The 26,273-nt window shown below is 44.3% G+C and overlaps 1 protein-coding gene across 2 annotated transcripts in view; it reads left to right on the forward strand.

Moving 5' to 3' along the window:
* SEC24B (SEC24 homolog B, COPII coat complex component) overlaps window positions 1-23,237 on the forward strand; it is a 152,728-nt gene extending 129,491 nt beyond the window's left edge. For both annotated transcript variants that reach the window (XM_082263158.1, XM_082263159.1), the window contains 5 exons: window positions 1,765-1,902; window positions 3,311-3,415; window positions 13,434-13,526; window positions 16,179-16,282; window positions 22,363-23,237. In XM_082263158.1, coding sequence (XP_082119284.1) covers window positions 1,765-1,902; window positions 3,311-3,415; window positions 13,434-13,526; window positions 16,179-16,282; window positions 22,363-22,477 — 555 coding nt within the window. In that variant the 3' untranslated portion in view covers window positions 22,478-23,237. The remainder of the gene's footprint in view (window positions 1-1,764; window positions 1,903-3,310; window positions 3,416-13,433; window positions 13,527-16,178; window positions 16,283-22,362) is intronic.
* The last annotated feature ends 3,036 nt before the right edge of the window (window positions 23,238-26,273 follow it).

Here is a 26,273-nt window from a genome sequence, read left to right on the forward strand (position 1 = left end):
ACCTGTGCGATTTTTATTTATTGCGCTAAAAACAAAAAAAAGGGCAACAATTCGGAAAAACAATATTGTTTTTCACATTCTGATATAGAACATTCCGAAAAAAAAATTAAAAAATCAAAAATTTTCATCCTTTTAGGCCAATTTGCATTCTGGTACATATTTTTGGTTAAAAAAAAAATCGCAATAAGCGTAGTTTGATTGGTTTTGCGCAAGAGTTAGCATGTGTACAAACTAGGGGAAAGATTTGTCATTTTTATTTATTTTATTTTTTTTACTAGTAATAGCAGCCATCTGCGATTTTTAGCAGGACTGCGACATTACAGCGGACAGATCGGACCCTAACTGACATTTTTTACACTTTTGGGGGGACCAGTGACATTACTACAGTAATCAGTGCTACAAATATGCACGGTTACTGTAATAATGACACTGGCAGGGAAGGGGTTAACCCGGGGGGGGGGGGGTGATTAAAGGGTTAAGTGCAAACCTAGGGGGATTTTTCTAACTGTATGGGGGAGAGGTTTGTGAAATGAACACAGAGACCTGTGATTCTAAATAGTCGTGGAAACGAGGCTTATGACTGGTATACACAATGAGATTATTGAACTAATTATTGAAGAGTTTACTAAAGTTTAGGAGAATTCTCGTATGACAGAATAAACATTGTGGCATTGTACAAGGAAAATTGTCATGCTTATCCCATCCGATATCGGATGAACTGTCGTGATTGGCTCTCGAAAGCTGTGTACTAACGATCACATTATCGTATGATCATTTCAAAAGCAATATTTTTCGTACGAATTTCTGTTTGTGTATATAGGCCTTTAGCAACTCCTATATGCACAGAAACATAGGAACTGGAGTGCAGAAAAATGGCAGCAGGTGCTGTAACATTTGGCTGTAGCAGGAGGCAGTTTGTTCGTGAAGAGCTGGAGAGCAGTACAATGAATGTTTGCAAGCAGCAGTGAAGAATGGTGGAGGTTCCTTCCAAGTTTGGGGCTGCATTTTTGCAAATGGGAGTTGGAGATTTGGTCAGGATCAATGGTGTCCACAATGCTGAGAAATACAGGCAGATATTTATCCATCATGCCGTGCCATCAGGTAGGAGTGTGATTGGCCCCAAATGTATTCTACAGCGGGACAATGACCACAAACATGCAGCCAATGTCATTATTAATTATCTTCAGCGTAAAGAAGAACAAAGAGTCCTGGAAGTGATGGTTTGGCCCCCTCAGAACTCTGGCCTTAACATCGAGTCTGTCTGGGATTAAATAAAGAAACAGAAGGATTTGAGGTAGCCTACATCTACAGAAGGTGTGCTGTGTGGTTAGTTCCCCAAGATGTTTGGAACAACCTACCTGCCGTGTTCCTTCAAAAACTGTCTGCAAGTGTACTTAGAAGAATTGATACTGTATATATATTGATTTGATTTGGATTTCTCTTCTGCTCATTTACTTTCTATTTTGGTAAAAGTAAACTATTAACACTTCCATTTCTGAAAGCATTCTTCATTTACAGCATTTTTTCACACCTGCCTAAAACTTTTGCACAGTAGTGTACTTTATTTTTTTACTTGAAGTACACTATACAAAGCTGTGTAGCAATGAAAATTTGATACTTTGCAAATGCCTTCAGTTAGAAATGGCTAGGATATTCTGTAAATTATACAAAAGGAGAGTCAGAGATTGCACTGTCTATATAGAGTATCTTCATTATGATTGAGCGTAATTGAAGAGAACAATTGTATTTGTACTGTCTTTGTAGAAAGCTTTTAGGACTGGCACCAGCACACGTCTGGATGATCGAGTCTTTGCAATGTGCCAGATAAAATACCAACCGCTAGTTCATCTGATGAAAATGATCCACCCCAGCCTCTACAGAATAGACAGGCTCACTGATGAGGTATGAAAATATCTGCATGAAATATTAAGCCATGTAAAGAGAGGTTTTGTGTGCTATGCAATATTTAATTGCAATGATGCTGCTGCTTTAGGATTTGCAAATGTAGACTGATTGTTATCTTTAATTGCAAAACCTTTTGTTCACAATGTGACCTTGAGTTGCACTAGCTTTTTTTTGTGTGACTATCTGTAAATTGTTTCACTTGATCTGTGTACTGACAACTGACTTGTTATGATTATAATAACCCTGGCACTGACCTTTAACAATGCTTGTCCATTTAACTACTCTTGATTTTCATGCAGTGCTCACATCTTAGGTTCTTGGTCATTTTTTTATTATTTTAACCCTTTCAACATTTTGGCCTTGTTTTATTTATTTTATGCATGATTTATTGCATTGTTTCTTTTTTTACCGGTGCAGGATTTCAATCACTAGAGCCTGTAGACACACAACCTTTGACACCCAAATAACTCCCTTTTGGCAATATTGAATAGTGCCACAAAGAGCTTTTTCTTGTTTTACTGGTTCTTACCTGGCCTAACTTATTGTTCATTGAAATAAGCCTATATGAGCGATGACTGTATTTCTGCTCATAACGCGCGATAACTCAACAAGAAGCTACCTCTTTATTGTTGCCACACAAAGACAAGCCTATAGTGCCTAATGGTGATTCCTGCCCTATTTTATTATAAAACTGGAATGGAAATGATTCATCTCCTTCCAGCATTTTAGTATGTTAACACTGAGGGGTACCCCAACATAGCAACCTGGTAAACTCAAGTCTTCAAGTTTTGTTTGCTATATTGGCTTTGAAAACACAGCTTGAGCCCTACGCTCTGTGTCCTACAGAAAAAGCATGTGAGTTTTGGGGGGGTTTTTTCAGTATTCGTTTTTGGTCCCATAGACTTAAATAGAAGTGCCTGTAAAATGTGTGATACAAGCGTTTTTAGGTGGAAAGGACTCCTCTCTTTTGAAGCAAATATGCTTATAATGTGCCTATGAAACACCTGAAATAAAAAAACAAAAACACTTCAACATAAGAGCCAGTCCACACCACAGAAACTGTTTCCAATGTTTTCATTTTTTTTTTTTTTTTCTGTAATGCCTTCCAGTGCGTTTTTCCTGTGCTTTGCCACATTCCAGTGCAGTTCCTTGCAGAAAAAAATGCAGCATGTTCTAGTTTTGTTGGCTGCTTTGGAACGCATTGTAGTGGTGTCAACTTTGCCTTTGAAACCCATGAGACCTACTGTCCATGCGTTTTTGATGCAGAAAAAAAACGTACTGGACTGCATGCGGTGTGAACTGGCCCTGACAAAGGAATATGCTCGGTTTAGATGTGAATGCAGACTGAAGGTGGTGTTTGTGTGCTATCCTTTTTTTTTCTTTATAATGTTTTCTTTTTTCTTAGGGTGCTATACTTCTTAATGACTTAGCTGTACCACAGCCATCTCTACAGCACTTGTCAGCAGAGAAGCTTGAAAGAGAAGGGGCCTTTCTCATGGATGCTGGTTCAGTATGTTATTTTGTTTTATGTATTTAGTAAAGTATGCTGTAAAAGGATATTCTGTTCAAATCACACACATTTTTTTATTTATTTTTTTAAAGTAAAAGAATCATTTCCAAACCTAACTATAACCTTTAAAACAAATTGTGGGTTGTCCCCAGAAAAGTTAAAGGTGAAATCTTCCAATAGCGACACTAGTTCTGTTGACTTGGAGGTCCCCAAGGAATTCCCTTAATTTGCAGGTATTTCCACTCACTTCGTGTTTGGCTCTGGGACAGGATGTGAAGGGAAATCTCCGCAATGGGACATTGATGGAGATGGCAAAAAAAAAAGTTTCTCCTTAACCATTGGGTTATACTGCCCCCTACAGGAGAAAATAAAGTCTTGCTATGCTTATGGGGAGTCCTAGGGGTCATACTCCCTCTCTCTGCTATAAGTACTCTTTTTTTTTTTTTTTTTTTCTGCCAAGTCAGGAGTAAGGACCTAGTTCCTTGCTGGGATCTCTGGTCCTGGAAATTTTTTCTTTTTAAATAGAATTTTTATTCTTCTGGCTTTTTTCCTGTGAGATCTACAATCAACTACCGGACTGGGCGACGGGCTGGATAATCTAGATAATCTAGGTCACCCCAATCTGGCCAGCGAGCGCAGGCAGACATCAGCTCTGCACTAGGTCAGCCTCGACCGGACGGGGGCTGGCCTACGAGTTAAACGCCTCATGAGGTCGCATATGACCGGGTCTCAGCCTGAGTCGCAGCGTTCCTCCTGGCTGACAGCCCCCCTTTTTGATGGAGAGGAGGTTCTGTCTGGAGTGGTGCCGGCCTGATTCCTGGTATGGTAAGTAACTGTCCCCCCTCCCGGGGGGTTTTGGGGTAGACGTGGGCCCCTTCTTGGGATGATCGGACCCCTTGGTTCCCCTCCTTCCCATTAGGCACCCCCCTTATCGGTCAGGTGGTCCCTGTGGGCCATTGCCCCCCCCCCCACCCACCCTCCACTCACACTGGGGCTGTGGGGTGGCCTGGTCCTCCGTCTAGGGTGGGAGCAGGGTGCGCCGCCAGCAACCAGCTGTGGGGGGTGGGGCTCCTGCCAGGGCCCCCCTTTCTGCCTGTGCTGTTTTCTGAGGCCTAGGGATCCCTCTTGATGCCACCATTTTCTTGTAGCCTTTGTGTTTAATGCCATGTTTGTATAGTCCGGCGGTCATTTTTTGATGGTTTGCCATTGAAAATAGCGGTGGCCATGACAGTGGAGCTCTCGGGATGGCTATTTCGGCGGTGGGAGCCCCTGCTCATCCCTAGGTGCTGACTCCTGGATCTTTTAATTTCCTGATCGCCGTTTGTGCAGTGCAGATTATCCTGATACCTGCAGTGCCTGGTTTCTGTGGGGTGGTGAGTCTTGTAGGGTCCTCTCCCTCTCTGCTGAGGATCGCTTGGTGCTCTGTGGCTGACAACAGGGTGTGGTGGGGGTTGTGCCTTAGCAGTGTTGTACACTTTTTTGTGGGGTACCCCTGGTGACCCATGGAGTCTATGGAGCACATCTCCCCACCTGATTCCCTCTCTGAGGCTGAAGGGCCCTCCGGGTCCCATCCATTTATCAATGTACTGACGGTGGTCCTGGAGTCCTTGCTGTCCCGGGTGGAGGTAGTTTTTGGGCGAGGGGCTGGCAAAAAATGCCACTTGCCTTCCCTTGCCTCATCTGTCTCATCAGATCCGAAATCTGATTCGGCTGCTGTGGACGCGGATCACCCTGCTGGGTCTGGGATCACGCTCCCTGAGTCCTCAGATAGGAGGATTCTTCCACTTCTGCAATTGCATACAAAGAGGCCCTGGTGGACGCACTGATTGTAGCTGTGCGTGAGACCTTAAAGATGGAGGGCGCAGCTGAAGCTGCGGCGGAGGCGCAGGTTCCTTTTGGCATTCCCAAGCCATCCAGAGCGGAAAGGGTGTTCCCTTCCACTCCTTTTTGGACAGAATTGTCACTAAATAGTGGGAACGACCAAAGCGTCCCCTTGGGGTCCCTAAGCAGTTTTGCTAGGCGATACCCTTATGAGGAGTCCCTTCTTAAGAAGTTGACTGTTCTACCGGTGGTGGACCCTCCTGTTTCCAGATTAAACAAGGCAACCATGATTCTGGTTGAGGATTCCCCCGGCCTTTAAGGACCCGGCTGACAGGAAGGGGGGAGGCTGTGGCCCGCAATATGTACACCCTGGCTGGTTCGGCACTGAGGCCGATATTCACCATTGCCCTGGTTTTGCAGACTCTGACCGAATGGGCTAGGCTTTAGCGCCGTGACCTGGAGAGGGGGGGGGGGTAGCTCCTCCCTGCCTTTGCTGAGCTGGTGGACCAGCTGGTCCAGGGGCTGAAGTTTCTGTGATGTCTCTTAGGATGCGGCTCCCCTAGTGTCTCGGCTCTGTTTCGGCAGTGGTCCTTCAGCGTGTTTTTTGGCTCAAATGCTGGTCTGCAGATCAGACTTCTAAAAAAGGCCTTGACTGATCTTCCCTTTCTAGGAGATCGCCTGTTTGGTGCTACACTGGATGACATTATTAAAGGTCTCACGGGGGGGGGAGAGTACCCTTCTTCCGCAGGCTACTAAGGGCAAGGACCCTCTTCGTAGATGTGGGCCCTCCTCCTTGGGCTATAAGAAGTTATTTTCGTCCCTCCAGGTCGACTGACAAAGGATCAGAGGCCTTCGGGGCCTCCTCTGGATGATTCAAGCGAACTTGGTCTGGCAAGTAAAAAGCGGGCTTCTGCAGACCTGGTGCGCCCTCACCCGTTGACTCTCCTGGTACAAGTCAGGTGGGTCCACGAGGTCACTCGGTCCGGCTACAAGATCAAGTTTCGCTCTTACCCTCAGGGAAGGTTCCTCCTTCCAAAGTGCGACTGTCCCCGGTCCGCTTACAGGCTCTTTTTTTGGAATGTTTTCAGGGGTTTTATTCAAAACCGGTTTACAGTCCTCTTGAAGGGGAAGGCAAGGTGCGTGTCTAATTCTGGACCTCAAGGCGCTGAACTGCTTTGTGAAGGTGCATAAGTTCAGAATGAAGTCCGTTCACACGGTGGTGGCTTCCTTGCATCAGGTGGATTTTTCTTTCTTCCATCGACATCAAGGACGCTTACCTTGACATTCCAATATGTGTCGGTCTCCATCACTTCCTTCGCTTTGCTGTGGGAGAGGAGCATTATCAGTTTGTGGCGTTACCCTTTGGGTCTCGCTTCTGCTCCTTGGTTCTTCACGAAAATGTTGGCCCCATTGCGCCAATGGGGGATCGTGGGACTGGGCTACTTGGATGACCTCCTTCTGCGAACGGAGTCTCCTACTTCTCTGGTGGAAAATCTGGAAATCACCTTACGAGCTTGAGGGAGTTTAGCTGGATTCTGAATTTTTAGAAGTCTGCTCTGGTTCCGTCCACAAACCTGGAGTATCGGAGTCTGATGCTGGATTCGGCCTGGCTGCCTTAGCCAGAGTGCTCCTTCCTCTGGACAAACTCCAGAAACTCAGAAGGGGAGTGGTCCCTTCATCCGGTTTCATCAGTTGTGTCTCCAGTGGGGCATCCCCAAGGTCGATCTGTTGGCGTCCCGTCTCAACAGAAAGGTGCAGAGGCTTGTGGCTCAGTGATGGGATCCTCTGGCAGGTGCCACAGATGCGCTGGTGGGCCCCGTGGGGTCAGTATTGTCTGATTTATGCCTTCCCTCCCCTCAAGCTTCTGCGCAGGATCGAGGCAGAATGGAATTCTGGTCATCTTAGTGGCTCCGGAATGGCCTCGCCGGGCTTGGTATGCCAACCTCTTGCGGCTGGTCCTCAACGTTCTTTGGAAGCTTCCTCTCAGGGAGGATCTGCTGTCCCAAGAACCAATCTTCCATTCTGCTTTACAGTCGCTGGCTTTGAAGGCTTGGCTGTTGAGCGCCAGGTGCTGATGGATAGAGGTTTGTCTGAGTCTGTGATTCCAACCCTGTTAAAAGCTAGGAAATCTACTTCTGGGAAGATCTACCATCGTACGTAGAAGATGTACATTGCGTGGTGTGAGTCTCTTGGGGTTCATCCTCATTCTTGTTTCGGTGGCTCGGATCTTGACTTTCCTTCAATGGGGGGTTGAGCAGAAACTGGCCTTGAGTACTATCAAGGGTCAGGTGTCAGCCTTAGCGGTCTTCTTCCAACAGCCCTTGGCCAAATACTCCTTGGTGTGTACTTTTCTTCAGGTAGTTAGGCACTTGACTCCTCCAGTGCGGTCTCTGTTGCCGCCTTGGGACCTCCCAGTCCTCCAGACTTGCGCTGTCCCAGAAGGTGGCTTTTTTGGGGGCTTTCACCTTTGCTCGCAGGGTGTTTGGAATTGGCGGCGTTAACCTGTCATTCACCTTACTTGGTGGTTTACAGTAATAAGGGGGTTCTTCGCCCCTGTCTGTCGTTCCTTCCTCAGGTTGTCTCTGATTTTCATTTGAATGAAGACATTGTGTTGCCTTCCCTGTGTCCCAGGCCAAAACATCCAAAGAAAATTGCTTTGCATGCCTTGAATGTGGTCCGGGCAATTAGGGTGTACCTGACAGCTATGGAGTTATTTATGAAATTGGACTTACTATTTGTGCTCACAGATGGGCCTCGGAAAGGGTTGTCTGCTTACTCTGCGACCATTTACAGATGGATCAGACAGACGGTGATTCAGGCCTATTCCGTCAAGGCTCAGGTTTCTCCTTTCCCTGTCAAGGCGCACTCCACTCGGGCGCTCAGTGCCTCCTGGGCCTTCTGTCATCAGCCTTCAGTGACGCAGGTTTGCAAGGTGGCCACCTGGTCATCTGTGCACACTTTCACAAAATTCTATAAAGTGGATGTGTTGGCATCTGCGGATGCTTCCTTTGGCTGCAAGGTTTTGCAGGCTGTTTAGAGGACCTGGTCCTCTTTGAGGGTGTATTGTTTTTTCAGGTGAACTCCAGATGTTTTGGTTGAGCTCCTGTTTACCTGGTTGGCTATAGTTCGCCTTGGGAATTTATTTTTCTCTGTTCCCTCCCCTCATGTTTAACACTGCTTTGGGACATCCCAATGGTTAAGCAAATCAGAAGCCGTGTCCCTCAATTAACGAAAGAGAAAATTGGATTTTTGACTTAACGTAAAATCCATTAGGTTGGTATTTTGATATATATTTTAAATAATCGGTATCGGTCACAAATTACCGATATTGGTTCCCCCCTCTTGCGGTGACCCATCTTTTTGGGGCCCACTTTGTCATCGGCCCGGGTAGAAGAAGCCAGGACTCAGAAGGTTTGCAGTATTACGTATGTTGCGCCGCATGCCTGCGCGCACTGGGCCTGCAAACATTCTGACAGTCTGACTGAGTCCTGACTACTTCTACCCAGATTGGGCAAAGACCGCCGCCTCCCTTCCCATGGAACAGTGCACGCCATGGAACGGCGGAACTGGACCAGAGAGGACACGCCTGCCAGCCGCCCACCCACCCACAGCAGGGTGCCAGCCAGCCGCCCACCCACAGCAGGGTGCCAGCCAGCCGCCCACCCACAGCAGGGTGCCAGGCAGCCAGCCAGCCCCCACCCACCCACAGCAGGGTGCCAGGCAGCCAGCCAGCCGCCCGCCCACCCACAGCAGGGTGCCTGGCAGCCAGCCGCCCACCCACCCACAGCAGGGTGCCAGGCAGCCAGCCGCCCACCCACCCACAGCAGGGTGCCAGGCAGCCAGCCGCCCGCCCACTGCAGGCTGCCAGCCGCCCAGCCACTGCAGGGTGCAAGCCAGCCAGCCGCCCACCCACTGCAGGGTACAAACCAGCCGGCCACCCACCAACTGCAGGGTGCCAGCCAGCAGGCCGCCCACCCACTGCAGGGTGCCAGACAGCCGGCCGCCCACCCACTGCAGGGTGCCAGCTAGCCACCCACCCACAGCAGGGTGCCAGCCAACTTTTATATGTATAGAATATCGGCACCTGATATCGGCTATTGGCCTGAAAGGCAGCCAAAAATTCGGTATCAGTATCAGCCCTGGAAAAACTATATCAGTCAAGCCCTATGTGAAACGTTGCTGCGTGAAAAAGGGAGCTTGACTGATTTGTACTGCCATGATGTTTTTGTTAGTGAAAGAGCAAGTTAGTAAGAAAGAGCAAGCGGACAAAGACCTGTGTGCGGATATACTACACCTTTTGTGTACAATGTCGTTGACTTGCATAAAATGTTTCTTTCTGCAGCCTATTATTCTGTGGTTTCAAAGCTTTTTCTTAATCTGGTTCTTGCAGAAATACAATAATTTGTTGCCTTGCATTATTCATTCTTATCCCATCCTATCAGATGGCACGGTATCTATTATACAGTGTGTAATTAATCCGTACTAGAGTACATGTTTACTTAATTATAGAAGCTATGTTTTAATTACAGTAAACGTAAATGTATATACTTGCTTGAAGTTAGAGTTGATCTTGGCTTTTCAAAAGACTGATTTTATTCCATTAGAAGTATGGCTAAAGCCAAAACTTTTTTTAACTTTTGGATAAAAAGATGAGGTGTTAAAACACCTGTCGGGTTTTTTGCATTCTTTGGCTCCCTTGGGGACAGTTACCCTCTAAATATGTCAGTTGCCACCAGAACACGGATAGAGGGGAATTCTTTCAGTAAGGGACCCTTGTTTCACTGCCAGTGTGAAAGGGACCTGAGAGGAGATTACCCCCACTTTAACCACTTTAGCCCCGAAAGATTTTGCTGCTCAATGACGAGGCCACTTTTTTCAACTTGGCACTGTGCAACTTTAACTGACAATTGCGCGGTCTTGCAATGCTGTACCCAAGCATAATTTACGTCCTTTTTTCCCCACAAACAGAGCTTTCTTTTGGTGGTATTTGATCACCTCTGCGCTTTTTATTTTTTGTGATAATAAAATAAGAGCAGAAATTTTTTCGAAAAATTTACATTTTCTACTTTGACAGTTAAAAAATATCCAATATATTCAATTTTTGTCATATATTTAGGCCAAAATGTATTTAGCTACATGTCTTAGACAAAAAAATTCTCAATGAGCGTATTTTTATCCACTTTAAGTCCGGAAGATTTTACCCCCTTCCTGACCAGGCCATATTTTGCGATTCGCACTGCATTATTTTAACGGAAAAATTGCGCAGTCGTGCGACGCTGTACCTAAATGAAATTTACTTCCTTTTTTTTCCCCACAAATAGCTTTCTTTTGGTGGTATTTGATCACCTGTGCGATTTTTTTTTTTAATTTTTGAAAAGAAAGTGACAATTTTGAAAAAAAAAAAAATATATATTTTTCACATTCTGATCTATAACCTTCCCAAAAAAAAAATTAAAAATCTAAATTTTTTAACATTTTAGGCCAATTTGTTTTCTGCTACATATTTTTGGTTAAAAAAAATTGCAATAAGCGTATTTTGTTGTCGCGTCTACTAACTACAGGAAAGATTTTTTTTTTACTAGTAATGGCGGCAAACTGCTATTTTTTGCGGGACTGTGACATTTCGACGGACAGATCGGACCCCTAATTGACATTTGACACTTTTGGGGGGACCAGTGACATTACTACAGCAATCAGTGCTATAAATATGCACTGTTACTGTAATAATGACACTGGCAGGGAAGGGGTTAACACTGTTGGTGATCAAGGGGTTAAATGTATGCCTCATGCTTACTGACGTGTGTTGGGGGAGGGGGTTCTGGGACACAGAGATTGCAGGTTCAGCTATGCTGAATCCTGTGATCTCTCCCTTTCCGTCACAGAGAAGATCCGCCTGCTTTGTTTACACAAGCGTGCGGATCTTCTCACACTTTCCCCGACAATCGGGGAAGAGAGGTGGCAATCGCCGCCTCTCTTCCTCCAGCCCGACTCCCGCTGTGTCTAAACAGGTCCAAGTCGCTGGACCCAGGGGAGCCGCTGTGCTGCAGTAGCAGCACAGTGAGCGGTTGGCAAGTGGTTAAAGAAACTACCCTAAAAATACCTTGGGGTGTATACTCTCCAAAATGTGGTCATTTTGTGGGTGTTTCTACTGTCCTGGTGTTACAGGGCCCCCCAAAAATGTGATAGAAAATTAGATGTGTAATTTATTCCCCCTAGAAAACCTAGAAAACCTGAAGGTACATTTGGGCCCCTCTGTAGCTAGGCTATGAAAGTCTTACACATGTAGTAATGTGTTTTGGGATGTAATTATATGTATGCCTATGCTGGCTGTTAGAAATATGTTAGAAATATCTTATTCATTGATAACTTTGTATAAAAAATAATAATTTTCTTTCCTGCATTTCCCCAAAATTTGTGAAAAATTACATTTTCAAAGAACAAAAAACAGTGTAAAGGTGTGCTGCTATGGCAAGCACAATATCAACCTCAACTCGAATTGCAGCTCCCACCAATTCAAGTACTCATGTGCTGGCTAAATAAAAAAGATTAGTGAACCAAAGTGGTGCACTGTTCAAGTGTGCTAATGGTCCTCTGAAAATAAAAACACAAAATCTATCTGGGCACATGGTAACATACATTGCCTAAACCTTTCATCTAAAGTGGTTCTAAAGTCAAAATGTATTTTTTTTACTTGAATGCATTCTTTGCATTAAGGTATAACCCCTCCCAAAAGCTGTACCTCCCCTTCCCATCCCCAAACACTTACCAGAGTCCTGTATTGATCCAGCGGTGTGCCTGGCTGCATCTCTTCTCTTCCCTCTGGGCTCTCCTGTGGTCTGTACAGTATACAAGGAGACTATCTGTCTCCTCTCCCTTCCCTCCCTGGAGATGGGATTAGAATGTCCAGAAAGCAATAAATTGCCTGGCTGCCATTGAATGTCTGAGCTCCTCCATACCTCTGTGCAAATTCCATTGGAAGTGCCCTATCCCTTCCCCTCCTCCCTCCGCCTGGCTGTCAGTGTCTTGTGTAGACAACGAGACATGATGGAGATCTGGTGCACAGCGCAGTCTCCCTTTTAAGATCCAGCCCAGTGACTGCCCGGTCTATCTCTATGGTGGACCGCCGGATACTGCACACTCATTGGCTGCCACCAGCTCCCCTGCCGCTGCCTCCTCCGCTACTCTACTCCTTCTCCTCTCCGCCGTGCCCGCTCCTTATCTGCTCCCACCACTGTAGCACTGGCCTGACACCTCGAGGATGGGGGGCGGGGGTATACGGGGAGCCATGCTGGACCAGCACTGTGGCTTTTGTATGGGCTCAGCACACTCTGCACAGTGCACACCATGAGATGTGTTCTGGAGGAGAAGCCTGAGGCGACAGCAGCACAGAGCACACAGCTGGCTACACTCAACCCTCACTGACCTAGACGAAGGAGGTGTTAAAGCGTGCCACTAGGAAGGAGAGGAGCCAAGGCTCATCATGCAATCGTGATTCAGCTAGTCTGCATCAATGTTGAATTGTTCAAGGTTGAATCGCGATGTGCTGATTATTTTCAACACCCCTAATTTTACAGCTACATTTTAGGCATTTTAAAACGTCTTTGAAATGCAGCTGCACTTCTGTTATTTCTGAAAATGTCATCACCATGTTTTTTTCTTCAAAACCTGACTTCTGCCAAGCTGTCTGGCTGCAGAGTAGTAGTACAGGCACATTTCCAGGGGAGGGATTCAGAAATACATTGTCTGCCCACTCAGTACCACCGATTACATGGACTGTAAATATTACCATGGATGTGCTGCTGGGCATGCTGGTGGTTTGGCTGTTTTACCTTGCAGAGGTTTCTGCTTACTTTGGCCAAAGACAATGCCCTGATGATCTGCATGGGCTGTTACTAGGGAAAACGACATGATTTCCAATACAAAATCTTACAATTCAATGACAATATTAACAATTTTTCTGGGTTGTCTTAAGATCAGATTTCAGACTGAGCTTTCTTCCAATACATATTCTCATTACACAGGAGTTATGTAAGGCCAACAGTTTGTGCAGAGATTTACAAAACAAAGTAAGACCATACAATTACAAAAACAATTTAAGATGAGGTTTAGAAACATAGCTGTGTAGTATTTACTGAATGTTTGGTGTGTTTGTTTGCACCTCTTCTTTATTTTTTATTAACATTATCATTTTTTTAAGGTTCTGTACCTATGGATTGGAAGGAGCTGTGATGCTGCCTTTTTGAAGGATGTTCTAGGTTTCCCAAACTATGCATCAGTGCCACCAAAAATGGTAAGAGCCACGGGCAATTACTGTGCCGCCAGTGTGTACAGCTTCTCGGTGAAAAACTTGCAGGTGGTTGTTCTTTCACAATCTGATGGGGAGTAGCACAGACTTTGGATTTACTTCCAGAGACCGCAGGGGTTGGTTTATTAAAACTGTAAAGAGCAAAATCTGGCACAGCTCTGCATAGAAACCAATCAGCTTCCAGGGTTTTTTTTTGTCAAAGCTTAATTGAACAAGCTAAAGTTAGAAGCTGTTTAGCTACCATGCACAGCTGTACAAGATTTTTGCACTCTGCAGTTTTAGTTAATCCCACAGTTAGAACAGAATTGATAATCTGTTTTTGTTAAATGTGTATATAAGGCCCCTTTCACATGGGCTTTCCGATCCGGTCCGCCTGTCAGTTTTTCAGGCGGACCTGATTGGATGCTCTATGGAGCAGCGGATGTCAGCGGTGACCTCTCCACTGACACCCTCTGCTATCTGATCCGATCCTGTCCGTGAAATCCGGATGGATGGAAACCCTATTTTAAATCCGTCTGGAGGATCGGATAGGATTGGATGAAAACGGACAGGCGGTCAATTTTCATCCGATCTCCCATAGAGGAGAGCAGGGCTCTGACAGCTCAGTCTCTGAAAAGTAAGCATAGACGGACCTGTCATCCGCCTGCTCAGCGGGATTTGGCGGATCGATCCCTGCTGAGCAAAACGGAGTCCGTCGGGCGCCGTGAAAGGGGCCAAAAGGCTTCTACTCTATTTGATAAACAGGATCTCATGATTAAAATTTGCCTTAAAGCTAACTCTGGGGTGTTGCAAGGGTCATTGTAAAAAAAAAAAAAAAAAATCCCAGGATTCAGCTTCAAATAAAATGCGAACTAAGCCACTGCGGTCACACTTTCCCTGGTCTTGTCTTCCACTGTTTTGTTTCTCTTGTATATTTGAAAACTTACAAGTTGACAAAGAACAAGTTATGTGGAATAAGTGGGAACAGAGACTGATTTAAATGGTGGCATCTGCCAGTATACTGTATGTTTTTTTTGTGTGACAGTTTTTGTAATGAATTCAGAACTTTGATTTGAGTCCAGATCTTTTAGGCTGGCCATACAGTCTGATGTATGCGAGACAAGACTTTTAGATCATGTGGCATTCCTTTATTTTTCATTTCTAGTTACAATATACATTTTTACATTACATTGCAGGCATTAGACAGATATCTGTACTTTAGGAGCCACACAACAGGCAGATATAAAAACACCAATTCATGTAGGTACATAGAGATTTATATCAAACATGAAATTAATTTAAATAAAAGTACCTAAATTTCACCTAGTATCGTCTTTTGTAATCCCCACACTAGACTGGGAGAGGGAGGAATGGTCACAGGTGATGAGAACAGTGCAGGAAAACAAATGAGCTTATTAGGCTGTTGCTATTGCTTATTAATTTTCTTATCACAAACTAAGGACAGGGATGTGACCAAGCTGTATTGCTTAAAGTGGAACTTCACTCCCCCAATAACATTAATTATTTTTAAACCTCATTCTGCTTTTTTACATTTCTGTAGTTCCTGTTTTTTTTGCCTAGGCAAATGATGTCATACAACCCAGGAGTCTTGAGGAGGGGCTTTCCCAGCTAAGCATACTCTCCTGCATGCATGCCTGCGTTATTAAGGGAAGGTGGATTGGATTCCCATTTTTGTGTTGTGAACCAGCCCTTAAATAGTGTTTTTGGTTTGTGGTGCTCAGATGTAGTGAAGTTCCTCTTTAGGTGCGGTTGAGAATAGTCAGGTCATCAACCTTCATTTGTTAATGTTTACATTTTTATTTGGCCATGTTACTTCTGCTGTGCCTTTTGACACATTGTAATCTAAGTACTGTTATAAATGCAGCGGGTAAAATAATTATTGAACACGTCACCATTTTTCTAGGTGCTAGTTACATGGAACTTTCACTACATGTCGGTAGCAACCCATGAGATCCATACAAAGAAACCAAAACAAATACATTAAAAAATTAGTTGATGTGAAATAAAATAGAATGATACGGGGAAAGAGTATTGAACACGCCAACTGAAATGTATTTAATGCTTCGTATAAAATCCTTTGCTGGTAATGACAGCTTCAAGAAAAGGAGTGTCAAGAAAAGGGAACAATCTGTAAACTGTCACATATTCAATGATTTTACAACATATATAAAGTGGGGTACTATTAGAACTCTTGCCAGGTTTTACTGCAGTTGAAACCTCTGTTGGAGAAATTCCTTTACTTCCGGTCTGGTAAAACGGTTGTCCCAAAGAGATGGAGGATTAAAGGTAATGGAGATAGAAGTTATACATTTTAAAGTTAAGTGGGGAAATGCTAGAACCTCCTAGAGCTTTTTATTGTTTTGTTCCTTGCTGCAGATTTTCCCTCCCTTCCTGTCTGGTAAAGGATTGTAATTAGAAAGTGAGGGGTAATGTCCTGGACAGTTCCCTGAATAGTAAAACTTGACAGGTTCTGACCCTTCCTCATTCTTTCCTACACTAAAAAAAAAAAAATGTGGGCATAGATACACTTTCATTATATTCATTAAGCTTTGTAATTTAGAGTTCACATGCCACTTCACAAATTAGTTTTGTAGCGATATGCATATTTGATTTTATTTCTCATTTCCCTTCATGCAGAGTCAGCTGCCAGAGTTGGATACATTAGCCTCAGAAAGAACAAGGAATTTTATTTCATGGCTCAAACAGGATAGTCCCTTAAATCCTGTTTTGCATGTACTAAAGTAAGTATACAAACATTTTTTTTTTATTCCATATATTGCTTTTTTAATGCAGTAGTAAACCACAGTTTTTTTTTTTTTTTTGTTTTGTTTTTATTTTTTTTAAACTTGCAGGGCAGTGGCATAATGCGCTAGTATGCATCGCATACTAGCACATTATGTGAAACTTACCTTCAAATGAAGCCTTTCAGTGCCACGCTTCCTTCTGGGTTCACAGACTCTGGCTGTGAGAGTGGCTGGAGTTGCTAAGACGTCGCACCCGCGCATGTGTGCGGGAGTTGCGATTTACAGCACATGGCTCTAAAGGGACGGCCCGGGTGGCTGTTTCTTCAGAGCACATGTGCCGGTGATGTCATTGGCTGCTTGTACACTAAATATATCCTAAATGGTGCACGATTAGGAGATATTTGTTTTTCTTACGATCACATGGTATTTTATGTTCTTTTAGGGTTTTTATTTCAAATGTGCAAAGAGAGATCACACAAATAATTTAATTAAATTTATATAAGTATAACACAGGTCCCTCCATAAAGGAGTGGCCTGGCAATCAGACCAGACACTTGCATAATACGTGATGACGCTCTGGATAAGACAAAGGTTTTGACTGTGGTATTTAGGAAATGGTCAAGCCCACCTTTAGAGCAAAATGATCATTCAGTAGGAACATGTGAGAAAGGAAGGACATCAGTTCTGAGAGCGCAGGAACGTATCCATCTTTGTCATCAACATCATGTCCAGAGAGAGCTATTCATACTAAGGCGTATTTGCTGTCCTATATTATAGACAGTATATGGTTCTGGTGAGTCTGCATTTCTACTATTGGTGGAGGACATCACCGTGGTGACACTCGAATTATCATTTCACACTGGAAATCATCACGATTTATCCACGTTTGAAATTTATATATGGAATTTATGCTCCACTTGTTTTTTCATATTATGTTTTGATATAAGACTTTACCACATTAGTTTTGTGACATATTATATGCTATTTACTTCTCAGCTCTGCAACCTTTTTGTATCCATATGTGTTAACCACTTGCCAACCGGGCCAAAGCCGAATGACGGCTACAGCGCGGTCGCCTAGTTCTGGGAGGGCGTACAGAGACGTCCTCCCAGACTCACGCTACCATGATTCTCCGGCCCCTGCCATGATTTCCCCTCTACTCACTCGCGATCGGTACAGCGTGTGAGGAGAAGTGCAGCAGTGCTGTGAGCTGGATGTCAAGTGCCCACAGTGCTGATCTGTGCCTCATACATGCCCAATCTGTGCCTCATACATGCCCAATCTGTGCCTCATACATGCCCAATCTGTGCCTCATACATGCCCAATCTGTGCCTCATACATGCCCAATCTGTGCCTCATACATGCCCAATCTGTGTCTCATACATGCCCATCCGTGCCTCATACATTCCCATCCGTGCCCTATCCATGCCACATCAATGCTCCTCCTGACGGTGCTCCCTGCATGTCGGGCCTCTGTATGTGGCCAGGCTGTGTAAAAGTCTCACATATGTGGTATCGCCATACTTGGGAGGAGTAGCAGAATGTATTTTGGGGTGTCATTTTTGCTGTGTATTAGAAATATCTTATAAATAGACAACTTTATGTAAAACAAAAAAAATAAGTTGTCATTTTCTTTCCACATTTTTCCAAAAAAATGACATATTCAAAAGACTCATTATGCCTCATAAAATATGCAATGGGGTGTTTGCTTTCCAAAATGAGGTCATTTTGTGGGTGTTTTCATTGTCCTGTTGCTCCAGGGCATTCAAAAGTGTAATAGATAGTCAAGAAATTAGATGTGTAATTTATGTCCCTAGAACGCCTAATGGTGCTACTTGCATGTTGAGCCTCTGTATGTGGCTATGCAGTAAAAAGACTCGCACGTGGTATCCCTATACTCAGGAGGAGTAGCAGAATGTGTTTTGGGGTGAAGTTGCAAGTATGTCTATGGTATGTGAGAGAAATAACCTGTTAATATGACAATTTTGTGAAGAAAAAAAGAAAATAAAAATATTTAATTTGCAGAGAATTGTGGGGAAAAATTACAACTTCAAAAAAAACCTCATTATGCCTCTTACTAAATACCTTGGAATTTCTACTTTCCAAAAAGGGGTCATTTGGGGGGTATTTGTACTTTCCTGGCTTGTTAGTGTCTCAAGAAATGAGATAGGCCGTCAGTACATCAGGTGTAATAAATTTTCAATGATTGGCACCAACGTTTGTAGACTCTATAACTTTCACAAAGACCAAATGATATGCACTGTTTTTTATTTTTATTTTTTTACTAAAAGACAAATTACGAATTTGCAACATTTTCAGTGTTTTTTTTTTTAATTTCTAAAAAAAATAAAAAAACCCAGTGGTGATTAAATACCACCAAAAGAAAGCTCTATTTGTGTGAAAAAAGGACAAAAGTGTCATATGGGTACAATGTTGCATGACTGAGTAATTGTCATTCAAAATGTGAGAGCGCTGAAAGCTAAAAATTGGCCTTGTTAGGAAAGAGGTAAAAGTGCCCAGTAGGCAAATGGTTAATACTTGAGCCTTCTAGCTTTAGATGATCTACAGGTCTCAGCAAGTGAACATAGAAATTCATATCTCATTGGGCCTACTACAGTACACAAAATAATTGTAAATCTTTACTCTTGCTGTTTTCATCTTCTTTGGTTTACTAGAATGCCCTCCTAATAAAGTAAAATAAAAAGAAGTGTGGGATTTCAAAAAAACAAACCTACACACTCGCTTAAGTAGATGCAGCATTGGTCCTCCACCACCTTTAAAACTGAGAACTGAGCGATCAGTTTTTAAGTCCCCTCTTAGCACAGATCAGTAACTGTCTATAATCAGATCTTTGCTCTACCCCTCCAGCCCTCACTGGAGTGCCAGGCTGTGGAGGAGGTGGGAGCGGCTAGCTTAGGCTCTCAGCGGCGAGATGAGGGGGGCTGAGCCAGCTGCTGGTCCAGGAATCTGGATGGATCCCCAGAGGCGTAACTAGAACCTTCAGGGTCCTGGTGCAAGAAACCAAGAAGGGACCTCCGGCCTCGGTCCTTCCCTCCAAGCCCAGAGCCCTTCCCACTGGTCCCAGGAACCTTTATGGTGTCGCAGCGGACCTCCTTCCTGCAGTCTTGGGGCCCCCCCCCCATGGTGATGGAAGGCCAGGGCCTAGTCCCAAGTGCGACCTTTGCAACCCGGGTAGTTCCGCCAGTGGTGTCAATGTTGACTGTGAATAGTGTCAGTCAGGAGAGCAGTGGACGTGGTCAGGAGAGCAGTGGACGTGGTCAGGAGAGCAGTGGACGTGGTCAGGAGAGCAGTGGACGTGGTCAGGAGAGCAGTGGACGTGGTCAGTAGAGCGGTAGACATGGTCAGTAGGGCGGTAGACATGATCAGTAGGGCGGTAGACATGGTCAGTAGGGCAGTATACATGGTCAGTATGGCAGTGGAAAGACCACTATGGCAGAAGACATGGTCAGTAGGGTAGTAGACCTGGTCAGTAGGGCAGTAGACCTGGTCAGTAGGGTAGCAGACATGGTCATTAGAGCAGTGGACGTGGTCACTATGGCAGTGGATATGGTCAGTATGGCAGTGGTCGGGGCCAGAAGTTTTTAATTTTTGTTTTTTTTTTTTATTATTTTTTACCATTTTATTTTATTTTACTTTTTTTTTGTTTTTACAATTTTTTAGGAGCTCCATTTTTGGAGCTTTACTGAGATATGAGGGGGAGAGGGGATGCCGGTAGCGCTGCGGGGGAGCGGGGCATTTTGCAGCTCCTCGTTCTCCACCAACATCCTCCCACTAAACTTGCCACACACAGTTACACCTTCTGTATTAGGGTGCCTCAATCTGGGTAAGGGAGCACAGGGGGTACCTTCAGAAGGGGGGGCAGTGTGACAGGGGGGGCGTGGAGGACGGTATGAGGGGGCAGTGTGATTTGAGGGGGTCAGTGTGTTGGGAGGGGCCAGTGCGGCTGGAGGGTGGGGCAGTGTGACCGGAGAGGAGCAGTGTGACGGGAAGGGGGCAGTGGACGGCAGTATGGGGGGGGCAGTGTGACAGGAGGGAGGTAGTGTGATAGGAGGGGGGCAGTATGGGGGGCAGTGTGACACGAAGGGGCAGTATAGGGGGACAGTATGAAGGATTAGGGCAGTGGGGGGCAGTATGGGGGGACAGCATGATGGGAGGGGGGCAGTATAGGGGACAGTGTGCCGGGGGACAGCATGATGGGAGGGAGGCAGTGGAGGGAAGTATAGGGGGACAGTGTGCCAGTATGGGGGGGGCAGTGGAGGGATGTATAGAGGGACAGTGTGCCAGAAGGGGGCAGTGGAGGGCAGTATAGGGGGACAGTGTGCCAGGTGGGGGCAGTATGGGGGAGCAGCATGATGGGAGGGGGGCAGTATAGGGGACAGTGTGCCAGGGGGGCAGCATGATGGGAGGGAGGCAGTGGAGGGAAGAATAGGGGGACAGTGTGCCAGTATGGGGGGCAGCATGATAGGAGGGGGGCAGTGGAGGGACATATAGGGGGACAGTGTGGGGCCGGGGGGAGCAGAGTGATAGTAGTACACCTGGAACTCGCTGGGCAGTGTATTTCCTTACACTTTGCTGTGGCAGAGATTGTGTTCGTATCTATCTAGGCGTGAGTCGCCTCAGGACAGGGAGAATTTCTCCTACCTTGCCCAGTGCTAGGAACAGCCGTGAGACAAGGAGTCGGTGGGTGGGGCTGGGAGGCGGTCCCATGTACGGATGACTGCTTGTCACTTGTTAACATCGTGAGTACAGCTAGCACCAGGCTGGATAGGAGGTCCGGTGGGGCGGCATATAGTAAAACTGATCCCGCCCCTGCAGCCACTGAAAGCCCTGCAGGAACCAGGAGGAGAATGGTTCTCCTATATGTCGCCCCTCCTGCCCGCCTATACACCCTAGTGCCAGCTGTTTCCACAGTGTGAACAAGTGGCAAGCAGTTATCCATACCTAGGACCGCCTCCCAGCTCCGCCCCCGACTCCGGCACAGGTGTAGACGAACGGGACAGGAGACCTGCACGCGGGCCCCCTGCAGCACGGGGCCAGGTCGCAATCGCAACCCTTGCGACTGCTATAGTTACGCCACTGCGGATCCCATAAATGAAGTGATTGTAAAGGTTCTTTTTTTTATTATTATTAAAATAACAAACCTGTTATACTTACCTGCTCTGTGCAATGGTTTTTCGCAGAGAAGCCCCGATCCTCCTTTTCTCAGGTTTCCCCAGTGAGTACCCCCACAGCAATCAGCTTGCTATGGGGGCACTCCTCAGGGCTCAGGCCCCACCCCCTCTTTCCTCATTACTGGCTCTGATTGACAGCAGCAAGAGTCATTGGCTCTCGCTGCTGTATTTGAGCCAGTGAAGAGCAAGAGAGCCTCTGCTCTCATGTACATCACTGGATCAAGATTGGGCTCAGGTATGTATTTAGGGGGGGCTCCGGGAAGAGCTGCATGCAGAAGGTTTTTTACCTTACTACATAGAATGCCTTTACAAGCACTTTAAAGTCGATATCCCTCAGGTGCCTGGACTGGCTGCGTGACTTGAGGGAGTGGCTAAAGTCCACCACATTTAAGGAATGGTAAGCTGCAACATTTGACTTTTTTTTTTTTTTTTGCGCATATCATCAATTTATTGTGTAACTTAATCCAAAGGCCTTTCATTTTTGATAGTGTAGGTTAATTTTAGAACCCATGACTGCTCTCTTATGCTGTCTGTGCCCTTTCTCTGGAAGATTTATTCTCTTTTAGTCCTAGTGAAGATTGTCATGGAGACTGAAAGTAAGGAAAAAGACAACATTTTGAATTGTCACCAGAACAGATGTAATAATCCAATGGAACGGGGGTTACCCGTGGCTTTGAAAATATTTTCTGTTGTGTTTGCAGGGCAGGAACTGAAATCTCCCCAAAATACACACACAGATGGCAAAAAAAAAAAATGTGATAGGAAGTGTAACCTAGAGAAATACCTTGTTACATTGCTGTTTAGCAGCCTGTGAGATGTTTTATTTTTCTTGTAGCAGAACATAATGTTTGATTTATCTTACCTTTCATTGTTTTGTTCTTCTAGGGATGACAGCGTTGGAAAGACTGAATTTTTCCAGCATCTAATCGAAGACCGATCAGAGGCAGCTTTCTCCTATTATGAGTTTTTACTTCACATTCAACAGCAAATATGCAAGTAAGACTGGTGCACATGAAGCCTTTTTCTAAAGACATTGTTCCAGTTCATACAGAGCTTCTCTCTGCCCTGTGGCAGATTACAGAAGGAACAAGATATGAAGGACACCGAAGTACTTTCTGTTCAGTCTCCAATCCTATCAACAGAAGAGACACTCCAGACTCTATTTTAGTCAGGTTTATGTGTGTTAATTTTCTGGTGCTGTGCTTATTTTATGTGATGGATGTTTTCATTTTTTTTTTTTCCTGATGTTGGCAAGTTTTCTTTTCTTAAATCTCTATCCTCCGGACATGAATAGATGCCAAAGAAAAGTGTTTGATCTTGTTTATACTTAAATAATTTTATCAGACTCTTTTGACATTTGGCATTCTTGACCTGGAAGGTTAGATCTGGTGTGTGTATCTATAGATATGAAATTTATTGTACATAGAAATGCATTTGTAAAGTAAGTGTAAAAATGTAACTAAGAGATCTGATTTACTGAAGTGTGATGCTGTTACGAATGTAGAGCCATTATACGTATGAATGAGGCCTGCTTACTACAGATGTTTAATAATTATCCCTTTTTTCTTTGTTATACTATTTTTGTGGATTTATTTATGACTTGTTTACTAATTAAACATATTTTGCTTGATTATGTGTTTTTTATACTTATGCAAGTGATATCTATTTTAGAGATGGACAACTAAAGCTGTTTACCCTTGGCTTACTGGTAATGTAATTTCTTATTTATCTGGATTCTAAAAGTAAAATTTTCAAACTTCTTAATGACTTTGTGGTTTACTGGCAGGTCCAATACCTATACTTCCATTTTATTGCACAGACTTTAAATATTACCGTACCATCTACAGAACATAATATAATAAAAGATTCTGAGACTCTGGAGCAATTTCTGATTACAAGGCTGAAACATAATATTGAATACCCGTGCTCTTCGGGCTCTCAGACGGCACTGCATTAAAATCAGGCATGATTCTGTGATGGGCTCAGGAATACTTCAAAAAATCAATGTCTGTGAACAAAGTTCTCGCTGTTCCATCTAAATGTCCAAGTTAAAGCTCTCTCATGGAAAGATGAAGCCATAAATGCGCATGATCCAAAAACACAGCTGTCTTCTCTGAGCCAAAGCTCATTTTAAATGGTCTGTTGCAAAGTGTAAAATTGTTCTGTGGTCGGACGTATTGAAATTTGACATTTTTTTTGGCAACCATGGGCACCGTGTCTTCTGGACTAAAGAGGAGAGGGCTTTAAGCTTGTTATCATCCCATAGTTCAAAAGCCTGCATCTCTGATGGTATGGGGGTGCATTAGTGTGTATGGAATTGGCAGCTTTTATATCTGGAAAAGCACCGTCGATGCTGAAAGCTATATCCAGGTTTTAGAGCACTATATTCTCCCATCCAGACTACGTCTTTTTCAGGAAAAGCCCTGCATATTTCAGCAGGACAATGCTAAACTTCATAATGCAATCATGACAACAGCATGGCTTTGTAGTAAGAGAGTTCAGGTGCTTAACTACTTGGGGACTGCCTACCATAGATATACGGCGGCAAGCGCTCAATGATTTATGGCCAGCACCTGCTGATCGAGTGAGCAAATGACAGAAGAGAGCCCTGAGTTAGTAAACACATTGTTTAGTAAAAAATGTACATAGCGCATACAGTTAACCTTTTGATTGCCCCTAACCTTGGCATCCAGGTGTACTGAGGGTCCCTCCCCCTCTCCATCCATAGAATGCCCCTGACACCTGGATCAGTACCTATACATACAGATAATCTAAAAATAAAATCACAGCCAGTAATATCCTAAAAATATGTTCCCTTCCGTTCCCATCAGCACTTTCTGAAATCGTATCTCACGTCTATAGATTGTACAGCCTATCTAAAAGCCTGGACATGATCCCCCCCGACAAGCAACGTTAATTCCTCCCTCCCCAGCAGTACCTCACACAGGCCGATGAGACCGCCTCAACCCAGGCCAATGCAGGTGGACACTGGAGAGGCTCCTCTCTGATGTGCGATGCTCGTGCTCCCTTCCCTCAGACTCTGAGCCCCGCAGCCCTGGAGAAGATGGAGGGAGGTCGGAGGTGGTGGGTGGAGCTGGAGCCAAAATTAAGACATTAGGCGTCGTGATTTCACGGGTTGCTAGGTGGCAGGCAATCCTAGCAACCAATGTGGTGGCCGAAGTAGAGGCCATTGGGGGATCAGCCTGCCGCCCTGGACTCTGGGCTAATAATATAAAACAAGCACTTTGAGACCGAGTGCTTTTTGGGGGCCCACTCTGGGCTATAGCCCGGGGCAGCCCCCTCCCTGATGCCACTGACAATGAGAGCCCACGACACCACCGATCCCACGGCACACAGTTTGAGAAACAGTGCCCTACATGTTAACCCCTTCCCAGCCAGTGTCATTAGTACAGTGCCAGTGTATAATATTTGCACTGATCACTGTATTAGTGTCACTGGTGATGTCAGTGACAGCCAGCTCCCCCCCCCCCCCCCCTCAGCGTCAGGTAGTAGGTAGGTAGATTGCCCTCCGCACTATCACAGTCCCACTATAAAGTGCTGATCACCACCATTTGTAGCATAAAAAAACAAAAAATTACAGTATTATATACCATTGTTTGTAGACACTATAACTTTCATGAGAAATTGATGTACACTTTTTAGTGTATTTGTTTTACCAAAGACATGTCGCAGAATACATTTAGGGATAAATTTGTGACGAAATGCAATTTAAAAAAAAAATTATTGAATATATTTTATAGCAGAATGTAAAAAAAATTTTTTTTTTTTTAACCTCTTCAATCTTCAAAAAAGAAAACCCAGTGGTGATCCAATACCACCAAAAGAAAGCTCTATTTGTGTGAAAAAAAAATAAAAATAAAACAAATTAAATTTAGGTACAGCGTTGCATGACCACGCAATTACCAGTTAAAGTAGCACAGTGGTAAATAAGCCATGAAAGGGGTAAAATCTTCCGAAGCTTATGTGGTTAACTGGCCTGCCTGCAGTCCATACCTTTCACCAACTGAAAATATTTGGCACATCTTCAAACAAAAAATACAACAAAGAAGACCCAGGACTGTTGAGCAGTTAGAATCCAATTTCAGGCAAGAATAAGGCAACATTCCTCTCAACTCCAGAAACTGGTCTCCTCAGTTCCCAGATGTTTATAGAATGTTGTTAAAAGAAGAGGGTTAAACTGTTGTAAACATGGCTCTGTCTCAACTTTTTTGAGATGTGTTGCTGCCATCAATTTCAAAATGATCTTGTTTTTTTCTTAAAATGGTACATTTTCATAGTGTAAACATTTGATATGTTTTATATTTTGTATTATGAATAAAATATGGGTTTCAGATTTGCAAATCATTGCATTCTGTTTTTATGTAGATTTTACAGTGTCCCAACTTCTTTGGCATTGGGGCTGTAAACTAATGCTGACGAAACCACTTTGAGTGGAAAAATCATAAACCCTTTGGGGTTGAGTGGGACAGGGGAAGATCAACTTATCAGAACAGGGAGCACAACACCAGCAGCATTAAAGACCTGACAAAATTTCTCTTTCCCACTCTATTCAAAAGGTATAAAATAAATGCATTTTGTATAGAGTTCTTTATTTCTTTCAGAAGAATTTTATTATTCATGAGAGAGCATAAGAATAAACAATGCTTGACATGGTACTTGACATACACTATAAAATGAACTAGCAATAGGACAAGAGCACATTAGAAATATCATAGTCACTCACTCACTGAAGGATGGTGTAAGCATACAAACTAAAGCTTTCAAATTTGGCCATT

This window comes from Pelophylax lessonae, assembly GCF_965119305.1.
Source record: "Pelophylax lessonae genome assembly, chromosome: 1".
NCBI classification, from domain to species: domain Eukaryota; kingdom Metazoa; phylum Chordata; class Amphibia; order Anura; family Ranidae; genus Pelophylax; species Pelophylax lessonae.